General features: G+C 41.5%; 2 protein-coding genes across 3 annotated transcripts in view; one reads left to right on the forward strand and one right to left on the reverse strand.

The window, feature by feature from the left end:
* Positions 1-342: 342 nt before the first annotated feature.
* On the reverse strand, positions 343-8,138 carry slc38a2 (solute carrier family 38 member 2). Its single transcript, XM_049761127.2, has 16 exons — positions 7,855-8,138; positions 6,883-6,990; positions 6,725-6,806; positions 6,522-6,637; positions 5,288-5,361; positions 5,105-5,197; positions 4,824-4,896; positions 4,528-4,610; positions 4,382-4,440; positions 4,110-4,274; positions 3,961-4,040; positions 3,754-3,854; positions 2,460-2,584; positions 2,242-2,383; positions 1,913-2,010; positions 343-1,834 (listed from the first exon to the last, which is right to left on the reverse strand). The coding sequence occupies exons 2-16, from the start codon at positions 6,987-6,989 to the stop codon at positions 1,724-1,726; spliced, it is 1,509 nt and encodes a 502-aa protein (XP_049617084.1). The 5' UTR covers position 6,990; positions 7,855-8,138; the 3' UTR covers positions 343-1,723.
* Positions 8,139-8,932: 794 nt separating this feature from the next.
* Positions 8,933-15,579, forward strand: part of LOC125992245 (zinc finger protein 11) — a 43,917-nt gene continuing 37,270 nt past the window's right edge. Inside the window, exons 1-3 of one of the 2 annotated variants that reach the window (XM_068649552.1) lie at positions 8,933-9,063; positions 12,333-12,390; positions 13,918-14,054. The gene's annotated coding sequence lies outside the window, so the exon portion shown is untranslated. The remainder of the gene's footprint in view (positions 9,064-12,332; positions 12,391-13,917; positions 14,055-15,579) is intronic. The other variant, XM_068649547.1, reaches the window with a different exon arrangement.

Here is a 15,579-nt window from a genome sequence, read left to right on the forward strand (position 1 = left end):
TTTAAAAGTATTTCAAAAATGTCATCGAGTGGAAGTAATAGTTCTGCTTGTAATGCCCCAAATTATTTATTTATTTATTGCTGGAATAGATTAATGGCATTTCCATTTATTGCAATGGGTAACAATGATTTAAGGATGTAAGCGTGCATTTTGACCACTAGGTGGCAACATTGCACCAGAAACATTTAGTGGCGGTCTAACCAGGCTATTTTCATTCTTATAGGAAATATATATTTATGATGATATATATGGAATTTTTTAAAGATTTTTATTCCATCAAGTGTGATATTATGAGCTGTTATAAAATTACTGATGCAAAGAAAAAACAAAACACCAACAGGCTTTGGTATAGAGTAATTTTGAATTTAATTGGACATTAATTACAGGATATACACGGTGTTTCATTGAAACAAGAATGTAACACTGGTGGGCAAAGCCCTCTTTGCCCCTGAGGCCCACAGATGGTTGACAGACTCCAACCAGGGGGTAGTTGGTGGTAGCGTGGGGGGTAGGGGTCAGAAAGGGGCACAAGGCGGCTTTTACGTTCTCAGTGGCCTCGACATGTAACAGAATTTCCACAAAATCAACAGTGGGACATTTTCAGTCAGTTTAGATGGATGAACAGTTGAAGCTTTGTGTCTGCTGGAGAAATTCATGACAAATTTCTCAGCGTGGGTTTTGTTGTTTGACAGCTCCAATGCATTGTTAAAAAAAAAACGGGAGGGGGTGAGGGAAATATATACATACAGTGGAACTCAATAGATATATGTACATATATATACAGATACAATATCATATAAATATAGTAAAATAGTTAAAATTACATTGATTTTACTGTCTTCCATAAATAGATGTTGGACAGTAACGGTTTGTTGTTAAGTTTCGGAAGCGCTGCCGAGACTTTTTTTTTTGTAGTATGTTTGCTTGCCGGCGTAATATTTTTCTTTTGCAAGTTTGACAGCCGTTTTTTTACGACCACTGTACGTGGTCAAATTCCAAGTATTCCCCAGAAAGAAAAAAATAATAGTTTTGACCTCCTCTCCTCAGACATGTGTGGAATACTCCAACAGCAGCAGGTTGAGGTTTTTTTTTTTTGTTTTTTTTTTTAGTCCAGTGAGTTGCTCTGCAGCTCCCAGTGTTGCTATGCTATAAAAAGGCAGGTTTTGTTGTCTTTTGCTGTTTTTGTGTGCAAGGAAAGGTCAAAGGCCCTCGTTCGTGTATGGAAACAAGTCTGGGTTTTCCGCCAGTGTGCTGGACAATAAGTGCTTTTCAGTACAGTATACAAACACGCTTAACGGGAGGGGGGGGGGGGGGGGTGTCTATGCTTGGCAACAAAAAAGTTCCAACGAGTCTGGTTCGCACCGTTTTGTCAGCAGGACTTGTCGCGTGAAGTCGCAGCCGCACTCGAGCAAAAAAAGAAAACCGTACCTGAGTGTCAGCTGCTAATTGTTTTTTTTTGGTTTGTTTTCAATTCTCCCAATGACCTCTAACTGATTGCATTGAGGCATGTTGAAAAAAAAAAAATCAGCTGTAGCGGAACAAAAATATTAACAGTAACAGACAAAGTTATATGTAGGCCCCTGAACAAGGGGGGGGGGGGACACAAAAACTGTACAAATCCGGGTATACATTCTCTTGGAATGGCGTCTGTTTCTCAGTCAAAGCCAAGCATCGAAAGTCTGTTTCAAATTTTGATCTTCGTTAGTTTAGTGACCTCGATTCTTCAGTGTCCGTCGGGGTGGTCTTCCTTAGTGGCGTTGTGAACCCAGTCGAGAATGATGAGGCTCATGCTACCGATCATGACCACAAAACCGCACAGCAGGAAGGCGGTGGCCTGAAAAAGAAAAAATTCCAGTTGAGCTTGTTTGCACTTGCATACAGAGGAACAAGGAAGGTAGTTTTGCAAACCTACCCCGATCTTTTGCACGGATCTCATAGACTCCTTCTTGACTAGTTTGATGTAGAAAGCCGAAGGCAAGATGAAGATGAGCATGGCGGCGGCAGATGCACCTACGTAAGCAAGAATACCGAAATGAAGTACAAATATTTTCATAATTAAATCCTTTTTTGAGTGATTTAAAAACAAAATAATACAAATTTGCAACTCATTTGAAACACAAAACGTGGTTGCATAAGTGTACACACCCGCTTACAATCAGAATGAACCAAACACAAGATGTTAAAGTCAATTTTAGCTCAAATCTGGAGATCATCGAGTTTAAAAAGTGCAAAGAAACTCACCGATAAAGCCGAAAATATCCCTAATGGTGGGCACGAAGATAACCAAGATGTTAGTGCCGATCAGCAGGACCATGGTTATGATGGTATGGCGGATCCAGCTGAACTTAGATACGCACAGGAACTGGTTGATGGAGGTACGGATCTGCAAGAAGATTAAATGTGTTCACAGAGATCCAAAACTGGGCAATCGGCTTCATTTTTTTAAAAATGATACTTACAGGGAAGAGGACCACGGGTACAGTGAGGGTGACGGCGGTGAGGACAGCCAAGCGAACAATCAGCAGGAGCAGGTCAAAGTTGTAGACCTTTGAGTAGGTGTGCAGAAGCTCGGGTTCCACGTGGACTGCAAATGAAATCAATTATTACTCACTAATAGAATACTGTACTTTGTTTCCAGGTGTGCCGGGACGTTTTTCTCAAGCAAAATATTTGGCTTGAATTAGGAAACACTCCTCTAGTACATGCTGTGACACCTCGGAAATAGTTCCACAAAAATTTCCCACACCCCCTTCTATCTTGTACAACTAGTTTGAGCACATAAATGCTATCTTGTGTTGAAGACAAATAGTACTGAGATATATCAGGTGGCCTTTTTCACATTGTTGCATAACTCTTAGCCTGGGAATTTAGTTTCACTGCCATACTTGTTTTATTTAATTTGGATTGACGTAGATACTCCCCTTAAACTTTGGATATTTGATATTTGGGACGTTGACCTTTTGTGCACTGAACCAGCTGGCATCCAGTTGGAAACTTTTCAAAAAGTACATCATGTTCTAATTCACTTAACCTAATAAGACTAGTGATGATACTCGTATCTAGGCATTTAAAAGTTATTTCTAACTTTTAAACGATGCCAGACAAGTGGATTGAAAATGTACAGCTGCAACTACAAGTCCCAGAATGCACCGCGGAGGCTTCCCTGAGAGTGGCGGGCAGCTTCGCGGCTCCTCACTTTGGTAAGTAAAACACTAATTTTTATTTACGGAGCGCGTTTAATTCGAGGTTAGGAAGTAATTATGAAAGAATGAAGAGTTAAGAAAGTCGTGGTATGTGTTTTTTTTAATTGAAATAATGTCTTGTCGAAAAACGTCGATTAGTTAGCTCGTTAGCATATTAGCTAATCTGCCGAAATCTACGTCGACGGTATACTTGAAAGAACTAATAATGTATTAATGTGGTCATTAATGACTATCAAATATGTAATACAGACTAGTCTATATTAACTAAAAATACAGTTTTTGACGTTTTGGCGTATTTTTACACACTACATTTAACCCGCTGTTTAATTAGTTTGTGAAAAGGTTGACAAACATCATATTAAACTATTAATTTCGTAGTTTGCTAAATTATCTGTGTCTCTAGAGCTGTGTTGGATCAAATTTGATTAATTTTATAACAAAAATCAAATCTGATTTTTTTTTATACATTGAAGAAGTGTAATTAATTTGCCTGATCAAATCAAATTCCTTCTAAATTATTTAACCTGTTCACAATGTTGCAGCAACTTACTGTTGAAGGTCAGGTATCCAAAGAGGGCTGCCAAGAGATACATGATGAACATAGCCAAGAAGGACACATTGGCAACTCCTTGCATCCTTCTGTGGGAACGGCTGTGCAGACGGGAGGGAAAGGATCATGTTTAAAACAATATTTGATAAGAAGAACAAACCGACCTGTGTAGTCGGATAAGAGAGCAGCTGCGAAATTTTAACTTACTCTTTGAGTTCCTCATACATGGGGAGGATAGCCGGGTGGCACACGAAGGCGAAGGTCAGGATGGGAACAGCGTAGACAGTCTAAGGAGGGGAGGAGAGGATATTAGAAAATTCCGGTCTATACTGTTAAAGTTAATTTTCATTTTGTACCTGAGAGTTGAAGACAAAGTACTTGGGCGTGCAGGCATCACTGTAGTCCACGGCGGTAGTGTTGTTGGGGGACACAGTGGCGTTGAGAAGTTTACTGACTGTCTCGTTCTCAGCGTGGTGAGTTCGAGGAAGCGGGCACGGGATCTGGAACTTCTTGATGATCACCTGAAGGAACAAATCATCACGTTAGGTATGATTTATGTGTTCATAATGCGTGAGTGATGACAATAAATCATTTTTTATTTTGGGGATATTGAAGGTGGACGACTCACCACAATGAGGAAGAAGACCATGCAGAGGAGCGACAGGCCGCTGGTGTAGCCAAGGTAACCTAATGAAAGGAAGCATATGGTTTATAAAAAATAAAAACAACTGGTATGCTTTTTATTTTTTAAATTAATTTGGTAATTTTACCTACCTAAGTTTCTGAGAAGCGAAAGGGGCAGAATAATGAAGAGTGACACGAGTAATACCAGGTAGTCTCCGTTAGTGTACCATTCACTGAAAAAAAATAAAATAAAAATAAATATTAGTCACCATTTCTATTCAGAACTGCATTATTGAGATTTTTTAAAATATATTTCTCCACGGACTAGCTGACACGTATACACACGGCGTTGTTTCCATACGGCAGCAGCTGCAGATGACTAAAAGGAGTTTCCTGCCACTTAACCATATGCCACCGTTTAAAAAAAAAAAAAAAAAAGTACTCACCCGTTGCTTCCCGTAAAAGCTTCAATGACAATGGGCAGCTCGTACTTGACGATGTAGAGGTAGCTTGACATGGCTGGAACGACAAAAGTTTTTTTTTTTTTGTTAGTTTAGCCTACATTGAAAGGATTGACGTATTCAGCGTGAGCAAATATTTGCCACATTGACTTTCCTATGGAATTGGCACATGCTTGCAGAGTGACTCAAGTTATTACTGGAAGTTACTCCCCCCTTTCCCAAATCCGTTTCCACGCTCAAGATAGTGATTCGACCGGAATCCTCACCTCCGATGTTCTGCATGGTAATGGAGCAGGAAGCAGCCAGCTTCCCGGGCATCCCGAAGGCTTTGTAGCCCAGCTGCTCGTACACCAACGCACCTTGATAGGAAATCGGAAAAGGGATGGAATTCAAAACCCGATCAGGATAAAATGCTTGGATCGGCAACAAAAGATCAACCCCAAACTCACCTCCTTCATTAGCTGTCTTCAGCAGTAAATGCACCGAATACAAAGAGAAGATGGCAACAGCCACGAGGAGGATGCTGTAAATAGAAATTAAGTATGTTTTGGTAAAAATAACTTTTGTCCTTTTATATTCTTTCGACTCTAAATGGAGTGAGTGAGTCATATTAGCGAGTCGCGTCGCAAATGTCTTCCCTTATTGGAATCCTCTTAGGACTCTTCATGTGTCACGGGAGTATTATTAGGATATGGAAATTAATCTGCAGGTCACTTGAGAGGCTTCCCAATGGGATGTGACCATCTTTAGATTGGCTCTAAACCTTCTAGTAAATTTCCATGGGACATCGATACAAAATGGATGGCTCTCGTTGCCTGCAGTAAAAAAAAAAATCGACAAACTAGCACTCGTTTTGTAACACTCGAGGCTCCCTCTAGTGGTTTGACAAAGAATAACCTAAGAACAGTTCAGTTGTATTCAACTTTTTAGTAAATTTGCTTTGTAGAAGTTTGTTTTTAAACTTGTACTTGTTTTTTTTTAATTCTATGTATTTTGTGTGCATTTTAATGGAATTGTTTCCTATAATTAAGCACAGTGGCTTACAAATCTGACACTCCCAGTTTTTTTTTAACACTTCCCCTTGCTGTTGAATACAGAAGTGTCTCCAAACCTCGTGGGCCGTAATGGCTTAAGTCGGATAGCTTTCTTTTTTTTTAAGTTGGTACTATTTATAGTGAATATAAAAGCACTGTCTACTTTTTGCTAACTCATTCACCGTCGTCCCTCCCAGTTCAAATTTGGTATCTTTTTCAAAGACAGTGAATAAGGAAATGTTTCCAAATTGAAAATTCCCTGGATTTTGCAATCCTATTTGTAGCCTCTGTTGTGTAGTACGCTTTGTCCTGTTGCATCAGCCACGTTTATTGTAATCCCTGCTGGAGCACGCCCTGAAAGCAAGCTTGTCTTTACTCCCATTTATTCTCTCAACCGGATTAGCACGGTTAAAGACGTGGCCACTCCCAAATTGACGCCCCAACTGGCATGCGGCTTCTCCCTGAATGTTATCCTATGTAACACAAAGATTATCGTGAGTCATATTTGTAAATGTTTGATTAAATAAGCTGGTGAGAAAGCACCTGTACTGAGCCGTGACCTTGACAGGTACGTTTGCTACCAAAAAAAAAAAGGAACCCACGCTAAATAGAATTTCCTACTTTTTGACCGCAAATGTCATATACTCACACAAATAGCGCTATGCCAGTGTTGGCCATGGCGTAGGACAGACCCAAGATGCCACTTCCCATTATAGCGTTGCCCAAGTTGAAGACAGACATGCCAAAGGAGGCATTGCCTTGGTGCTGTGGAAGAAAGAAAAAACAAAAGATCAAAATTAAAAGAAATAAAAAAAAGATTTTTCACTTTAAAGAGGCAGAAATGAGTCTTACATATTCCGTCTCATACTTCTTCTTGCCAGGGTTTTTATCCGGGAGGAAGTTTTCACTTTCTGGATCTAAATCCGGATATGGCCTTTAAAGTGCACCGAAAAAAAATTAGTTTCATTTACATAGATAGATGCATATGATTTATTTAAAGAGTCCCTCACTCATTCAGTGGGACCTTCCTCGGGCAGTCTGGGTAGTTGTACTCGTTGCTGTTGGTGCTGCTGTTGTCGTCTTCACGAGACAAACGGCTCATCTCGGTTTGTTTCATGCTGCGAGTTAAAAGAAATGACTCATTTGATTCCGATCGTGTGCATCCCAAAAGACTCGGAAATAATCAATAATACAGCGCCTGTTGGGTCATGTGACTTATCGGCCAAAGGAGGGGGGGGGGGGAGGAAGAAGAGCGCGAGGGGAGGGGGATTGGGGGGGCGAAGGGGAGGGGGGGGGGCTTGACGCACTGGCAGTGGAAAAATACCAGATTCCACCCGACATCACCTCAGCCCGCTCAATGACATAAAAAACCGCAGTGTAGATTTTGCGCAAAATTATTTGATAGCATTTACAAAACAAAAATTTAGGGTGTGTCTAATACGTTAAAACACAAATTACAACGTGGCGCCTAAACCTATGAAGTAAATTTGAAATAAAATATTGTATATTTAGTTTCTAAAGTACATGTATGCAAGTCCCACCCATGTGGGCCATAAATTGTCTGGCCAGATCATTTTAATCACATTATGTGTAATGAGCGGCTTCAGTGGAAACAATGGCACGTGTTGTCCATTAATGGGCATGGCCCTCGGCTTTTTTTTTTTTTCAAACCTGATGCAACATCACACCCTGATTAGACCTTTTTGTTTTTTTATTATCCTAACATGTCACATATCATATAATACAAATGAAGTCATGCCCGCAGCGTGTCATCTTTCCGACACCGCAGCATCGCTGATGTCTTATTATTTATTAATTTCTTCCATGGCTGATGCAATAAAACATTCAAATGGAAAATTTTCACTCATTGATGTATTTCAAAATGGATAAAAACATAAAGCATCAGTGAGCGGTATTAAAAAAAATAAAACATTTGAAATTCTCGAGCTGTTAAAAAAAGCATGGCATGCCGGCATTCTTACCTTATGAGTAAATGTGGCTGTAAAATCCTTTCAAAAAAAAAAAAAATCCGCTGGATTTGATCGCAATGATCACAGAAAAAGAGCTGTCTGATCCTCGGAAATAATTTAATTTAAAAAAAACGGGAGACTATAACCACAAAATGTGATAGACAACAAATATTTAATTAAATATTTACTATGGAAATACACAGTCTGTAAAAGTGAGGTTCTCAAAAGCCCACCAAAATTACCCCCCGAAATACATGCACAGAAAAAGGACGAGTGTTCTAATAAAGCGAGGGACGGACTCACGCTTTATATTGCATCGGCCGGCAGGCAAACTGGCTCCTCTTGAGGGGGGGGAGAGAGAAAAAGGAGGGGCGGTCCGAAGTTGGGGGGTTGAGAGTGGGAGGAGTTTTGAGATTTTACGCACAGTGACGTCAGACTGTATACAAACAGAACACTCTGATCCGGGGACACAGCCCTTTTGGAAAACGGCAGGAATGCTGCGGAGCATAACATGCAGCATTTACTGGTATGTTGCAATCACAGCGAAAAGAACATTGTCATGCTGCAAAATAAGAATAAAAGTATTCAAAATATTTTTGAACTCCATTGAAAAAACCAATAATAGTTAAAGACAATATTTGTTCGTGTAGGTCTTTAAAAAATTGGGCTTTATATGGAATTCAATTTCCTTATTAAATGAGAATTAGGTCATCCCTCCCCCCCTCCCTTACAGATAGATTACCCCCCGAATTAAAGGTAAGAGTGACCCAAGAGGCCTGGGATTCCTGTCAGTCCACGTTAAGCCCGCCAGATTGGCATTTCAAAGCAGACCTCCCACTCGGAAGCAGATTACACACAAATGCTGTCATGTGATCATCCTCATTTACTCATTCTTGAAGATCAGGTATCTGGAAATCTTCCATTAGCTTATTATTAATGGAAAGAAGAAAAAAAATTTTTGGTTAATTATCAACCAGCAGTTCCGACAGTAAAACAATCATGAAAACGTGACACTGTGATATTCAAATTACCCGACTTCCTTTCACCAAAACTTTTTTTTTTTAACCAATTTGTCTCAAAACTCAAAAAATTATCTTTTGATTTTCCAGGTGTTTTTCTCCACCGGCCCAGAGCGCTGTTATGAACTTTCCAGAACTGAAGAAGCCCCAAGAACGATGTCGAAATAATGACCCAATGACCTCTTCTGTGCAATTTCGCAACGTAAGTCTTTACGGAAACTACAACCAAACAGGAAACGTTTAGTTCCTCTCTCATTGAGTAGTCGTAGTAAATAGATTCGTCCAAAACAGACAAATTCTCTCATTTTCTAACCCACAAATTGCTGCGTAACAGGCTTTTGTTTGGGACTTTGACCCCCCCTCCGACCCAGTACAACTAAATCGGATCAAAAAAAAAAAAAAAAAAAAGTAGAACAAGGTAAAACCGGTACCTCTCACCTACATATCCCAACTCGCATGTATTGGACTTCACCGATAGTGAAAGTAAAGTGAAAGTCAAAAAGGTCTCCCACCCGCTAAGACTAATAATGGGCTAATAATGCTAACATTTTTCTCCCTGGGAAAGAAATACTACAGTCCCATTCTTAAGTGTGAAAAAAAAAAAAAGTCATACCGTTGTGAGCGCTTGATTTTGATTGGACGAACCTCAGCAATTGTTTCATAACTACGCTGACCTAATAAACATTTCCTAGGATATCATCTCTCGCTCCCACAAAGACCCCCCTCCTGCCATCAGCACAGATCACTTCAACCCCACCAACCCGACGCATTCTCCTCGGAGGGCAAGCCGAAAGGATTTTCTCGCTCTTCAACCTTAGTCACCCGGCCCCGACTGTGAGCGTTCTTGGAACGCCGGATTTTCATTACAATCTAGACAGCGGAGGGTCTCGTGATCACCTGGCTCGAGAGGTTGTTGGGTTCGTGATGCGGGCTGAAATAAGGGGAAAGGTTCTGGAGATAAATGTTTTAGAACTCGGCGTACCGTCGAAATGGAAAATTCCCAAAATAGACGACGCTAATTTCTGTTTTGCCCGCATGTTTGACTCGTCTGTTTTTACGTTCGACATCAGACCACGTGAAACACGCCAGCCATTTTTTTTTTTTGTGTATCCATGAGGGACACAAAAGAAGCTGGTGGGCATCAGACTGTAAAGCAAACAAGTGGGCCATAGAGGAAGTAGGTTATCTTTTGGAAACCTTGTCACGCCGCACCCACCCACCCCTCACGTACGCACACACCAAACGCTCCGATGATCCTGATCGGATGTGAATCCCAACGCCGGCTACGTAAACATTCGTTAACTAAACACGCCGGCGTAACGTAGGTGAGAAAGCCGGCGGGGTTAAACAAGCATCACAGGATTAGCTGCCGTGTTTTTACCACCCGTCGCGAGTAAGCTAACATGTTGACGTGCACGATTTGCAGCGTTTCTCATATTTACGGGAGTTTGCGAACTGAAAATAAAAGCCAAATGGTAGACGCAGGGAAAATCTCGCCCGGCTTTCTCCGTGAGTTATTAAATGAGGTCCGAAAAGTGCCAGAGCATCCCTTGATATGTGGGCATTACCTTAGTAATCCTCTTTGCGGTGGGAAAGTGGTTTAGCGGGCGCATTCTTCATGACAGGAGCACAAACGGGGAGGGGGGGGGGCCCCAGCGGGGCGACGGAGGCCGCCCGTCTCGTTCTGCGAAAAACTGTTTTCACCCGAGATGGCCCTAGAGCCGCCCTGTGAACCTGCTGACTCCTCCGTTGGCCTCCGCCGTGGCGCTTTTTGTACAGCGGAGCTCAGACCAAAAAGGAGGGAGGAATTGGGTCAGAGGTCACAATGGCCGTTTATTGCTTCCATTGCATTTTTTCGGGTGCAAAATAATTTTTTTCATCTTTTTATTCCCGCCAAAATGAGCCGTTAGATTTTGGATTATATCCAGGATTTTATGATTTGTTTTCGTCGTCGTAAACTACACCCAAAGTCATAAACGCGAGTGAACGAAATACTCCTCGGGCAGCGTCGCAGTCAATGAGCGTTATCTCGACAAGCCGCGAATATAAAAAGTCGAGACGGCGCCGATCGAATGCGAAAAAAGTCGTTTCTCCAAACAAAAATAACTCGAGAAAACGCGGTTGCACGAGTGTCCGGATCCCTCTTAGAAGTGGCGAGAAGGTTTTGGATGCAGTCGGTACGTCGGGGTGGTTCAGTTTACACTGCAGGGTAATGCTAGGGCACAATTACACACACACAGACACACACACACACACACACACACACACTTAAAGACAGTGAGACTCGTGACTTGTTATTAGCCTGCAGGGATCCTCGTATCTGATGTGGGCGCTTCTCGTCCCTTCCCTATACTTATTCTTTTCTGGCATGTCAGTCCCGTCTCTGCATCAAAAAAAAAAAAAAAAAAGCGTTTCTCTCGAGCGCCCGTGACAATCGTGTCAACTCAAATTCAACTTTATCGGATCTCTTGTAGCTTAGTTGAAAATTTGCAGTTTTCAATGAGTCCGATTTTGAGTTAGCTCCGTTTCATAAATGTTTTGCATAATGGCAACATAAGGGGCCCCTGATCTCGGAAAGGTTTGTTCTTAGAGATAAACTTCCGCAGAACAGGCGACGTTTAACCTCCCCCCCCCCCCCCCCCACATTCGCCGCGTCTCTCCTCGTCTCACTATACCACGATACGCCGATACAGGAAGTGTCACAACATGAGTTTCCTGTGTGAACACAGATGGAGGTGAGAAGAATACAAATAGATGGTGGCTGATGGCAGGAAGAGATGTTGCCATCATGGGCGAGTACCAGAAGAACCAAAATATGTTCAGAATTTGCTCGGTTTCAATTTAATAAAAAAAAAAAAAAACCCTTATGAAACAAGTCTACCACAAGTCTACCACGCGCATGCATATCTCAGAGATAAATGTCATGTGGGATTTTTTTTTTCCGCGTAACAGAAAGAACAAGATTAGATTTGAAGGCGGAGGAGTCGAGAGGAACAAAAAGGTTTCACAATTGTGACTTAAATTGACACTTTTTTGACGCAACACCTGCTGAACACGACGAGACAAACTCAATTCTCCGTCATAATATTTGTGTTTTTTTTTTTTTAAGCAGCCCTGCTGATATTATCACGATTAGCATTATCGTTACGGTGGAGTCATCTGCCTCTCTGAGCCCGCAGACTCGTTCTAGTTTTGTTTTTTGTACGCCAGGCATTCGACGCTTTTTGACAGATTATTTTCGAGTGTGCTCGCTAACTTGCGCTTCTTACGTACGCTCTTCGGAGACACCGTGGTTCCACTTATGCAATTTTCAGGACAAGTCCGACACTGTTATGCAATTTTTTTTTTCCTCATACTGACGCCAAATCTGAACAGTATCCTTGCCTCAACACTAAATGAGCCGCTGGAATTAAATATTCATAAGAGTTAATTTTAAGAGTTAAAGTCTTCTTTATTTTGACTTCTTTTCAGCTTGGCGTTCTAAGAACCACATCTGACATCCTATTGAGAGCGGCGTGACCCACATAAGGTATTGTTGTGTGCTTTCTAGAAGCTCAAGTATGCATCAAGACAGTCTTGCAGGTTGCAACAAGCGTGACAGAGTTCCTCAAATTTATTTCATGGCCATCCGGGTTGACAAGAAGTCAGAAAGGCTCCAAATTTGAACTGCTCTAATCAAAATATTATTTTTTGGCCTTGGTTTTGTTTGACATAAATACAATTGAGTTGCCCTTTGCAAAAAAAAAAAAATGGAGGAAATTTTGTAAAGTTCAAGGCTCAAATCCAGTTGAAATGATTTACACAGCATTTTAATTTGTCCTTAATAAACTTGATAGGCTAACAACATTTGCTCAATAAAAATATAATCCACTTACTGTCCATCTTCCCATAAAATGTTCTTATATTTATTTATAGAAGCCCTTTATGATGTCATCCAAGCCCCTCCCCCTTCACAGAGGATGAATTTCGGTTATTGGGAGTCTGGATTTAATAATCTATAATCATGTCAAGAAGATTTCAAATTGCTTTATTGATATATTTTTTCTCAATAATTGTTTGTCAGGTATAGCGATTTTTATAAATATCTGTGCTGTGTCACGATGACTGCCGGCAACCTTGCAGTTACGCAACCCTGCAGCGCTCAGCATGTTCTTCTTGGCGTCTTTGTTTTCCCCTGCTCACCTTCACCTTGTTTGGAAACATTACGCGAACAACGATATACGAACAAGCGTTGAGTGACTCGGAATCGATCCTGGCGGGTTACCATGGCGACCTGGCTTTTCTGATCGCGATTAACTGGAGTTAAGCTCAAAGAAATTTGGCGAACGTGCTAATCTGGTTCCTGATCTTGATTGTCTCATTTGGTTCCTCAAAGACTTGAAGAGAAAGAAAAATTGCAACCGCATTTGATTACGTGACATTAATTTTCGTTACGGCGTAATCATACAACCCAAACCTGCTGACTACTAGCTTGACTTTCCTAATATGCACCCAGACGGGCCCCCCCGAGGGAGAAATTCTGTTGCAAATACCCTTTGAGCTCATGGAATTAGGCATTCTTGTGTATCCAGAACTGCAAGTCAGAATGTACAGAAGAAAGACTATTCTCAGCCCAATCGACTCCCAATCGATCAAATCGCCTTAGGGGGCGCTTCGTGGTTCCAGCAGCTGAGTAAACATAAATTCAAAGTACCATTTTATTGCTGTTGACTTTAAAAGCCAGACTGGAACGTATTTCGATTTTTATTATGAATTCCATCCCGACTTGATTTCCCCGACCCCACTTGTACAATAATGTACATATTTCTTCCCGGGGTAATATCAAAATAAGCCTTTTTAAATGATAGTTTAAATCCCTGCTCTACATTTAGGAAAGTCCAACGATATTGTTTTGGAAAGGAGTCTGTTGTCCTGCCACTCATACCGATTGCCCAATGGAGGATCCAAGAAGAACGAATTAACCGAATTTTTGGCGACTTCTATCCCGACCGCTTTTCTGTGTACCTTCGGGTCGGCAAGGTTACCCCCTCACAGTAAAACGCTGTTTCTCTCACAGTGCCGACATGTTCCCCTTTGGTGTGCGGCTTGGCCGTTCCTCACAGCGCCCCCCCCAGCCTCTGATCTCTGACACCCGCCAGCTGTCACGTATCTGAGAGGAGTCACTTTTGGGAACTGAATCTGAAGCGACTTCAGGTAGGGTCCAGCCAAAGTCATCTTGAGAAAACGCACACTCGTGTCATGTCCGTCGAGCATCAGATTACGCAATTGTTTTTTCCGTTGACCTTTTCAAACGAGGCCTTTACCGAAACATGGATACACCTCGTATGTTCGCTCATGTCAAATGTCACGTAGCGCCACATGAAACATACGTCACCTGGTTCTCCAATGACCAGCGAGATATTTGTCACCTTCCCGCACACACGTAGGACTCTTTGCAGCCGTCCCGCGTCATGTGACTCCCTTCACTGTATTAATACACGCAAGGAGATGCCAGCCAATCAAAAGCTTGCACCTTATGTAATCTCTCGCTCTCTCATATACACCCAAGCACTTCGATATTTTCTTTTTTTCTTAACCACAAATCACTTTCTTGCTATGTCATGCTACTATTCAATAACTTGTGTGCGCTAAATGTTTTTTTCACCTGACTTGAAATCCTGCATGTCCTTTCTTGTGATAACTACTCATGATTCATCACATAATTCTATTGGTTATTGTATAATACTCAGAATTGAATGTGTTCCTAATAGGAGCAATTGTAAATAGCTTCTGGGCTCGTCCTTGAGGAGAGCTCCGATATCTGAATGTAGCTTAGGAGGTGACTCGTTGACTCGTAGGCCCTTGAGGCAAAAAATGCAAACGGTGGTCGCTATTTATTCGGTTCATTTACGCCAGGGGTGTCAAACTTATTTTTTTCGCGGGCCGCAGTGTAGTCATAGCTTCTTTCGGACGGCCATTATTACTGTCAACCCAAATAAATGTATGAGCACCTCATATTATATACAGTAAAAGCTCCAAAACAGACTGACAAATAACTCGTTTTCAAATCAGATGAGTAAAAACTGGTCAAATATTTAAAAAAAATATATTAAAAGTGAAGACAATTTGCAATTCTAGTAATGACACACGAATTTCATGCACAATTTGTCTTCGCGGGCCACATAAAATGACGTGGCGGGCCGTACCTGGCCCCCGGGCCTTGAGTTTGACACCTGCCATTGGTCAAGATGAGTCAAGGTAAGGTCTGCTGAAGAGAACACTTTGAAAATGGACCAGCTGAAGACTTCCACCCCAAGAATTGAAATACTACTCATCAGGTAAGATGATATTGAGTTTTTCCTGATCTCTGACAGATCGACAGGTAGATAGCTAGCCTTTGATTTCAGTTCCAGATATGAATTAACCATGCTACTTAGCATGTGTAGCGTTAGCTTAATTGTCCGTAATTCAACCCAGCAAGTGTTGATTTAATGACTCAGCAATTTCATTGCGCTGTATTGAAATAAATAAATGACTAATGTTTGGGAAATAGTAGGAGGAAAGGAAGAGCACATGAAATAATTCCGTTAAGCACAAAATATTAATATCTGGAGGCCGACGCCGTCTCAATGTTTTGTAAGCAGATTTATGACTCAGCCCTGTGCCGGCATGTGACCCACATTTGCCGTTGAAGACCTTAATGGCAAATCTCACCTTTAGTCTGGCCCGAAATGGACAT

This window comes from Syngnathus scovelli, chromosome 22, assembly GCF_024217435.2.
Source record: "Syngnathus scovelli strain Florida chromosome 22, RoL_Ssco_1.2, whole genome shotgun sequence".
Lineage (NCBI taxonomy): Eukaryota > Metazoa > Chordata > Actinopteri > Syngnathiformes > Syngnathidae > Syngnathus > Syngnathus scovelli.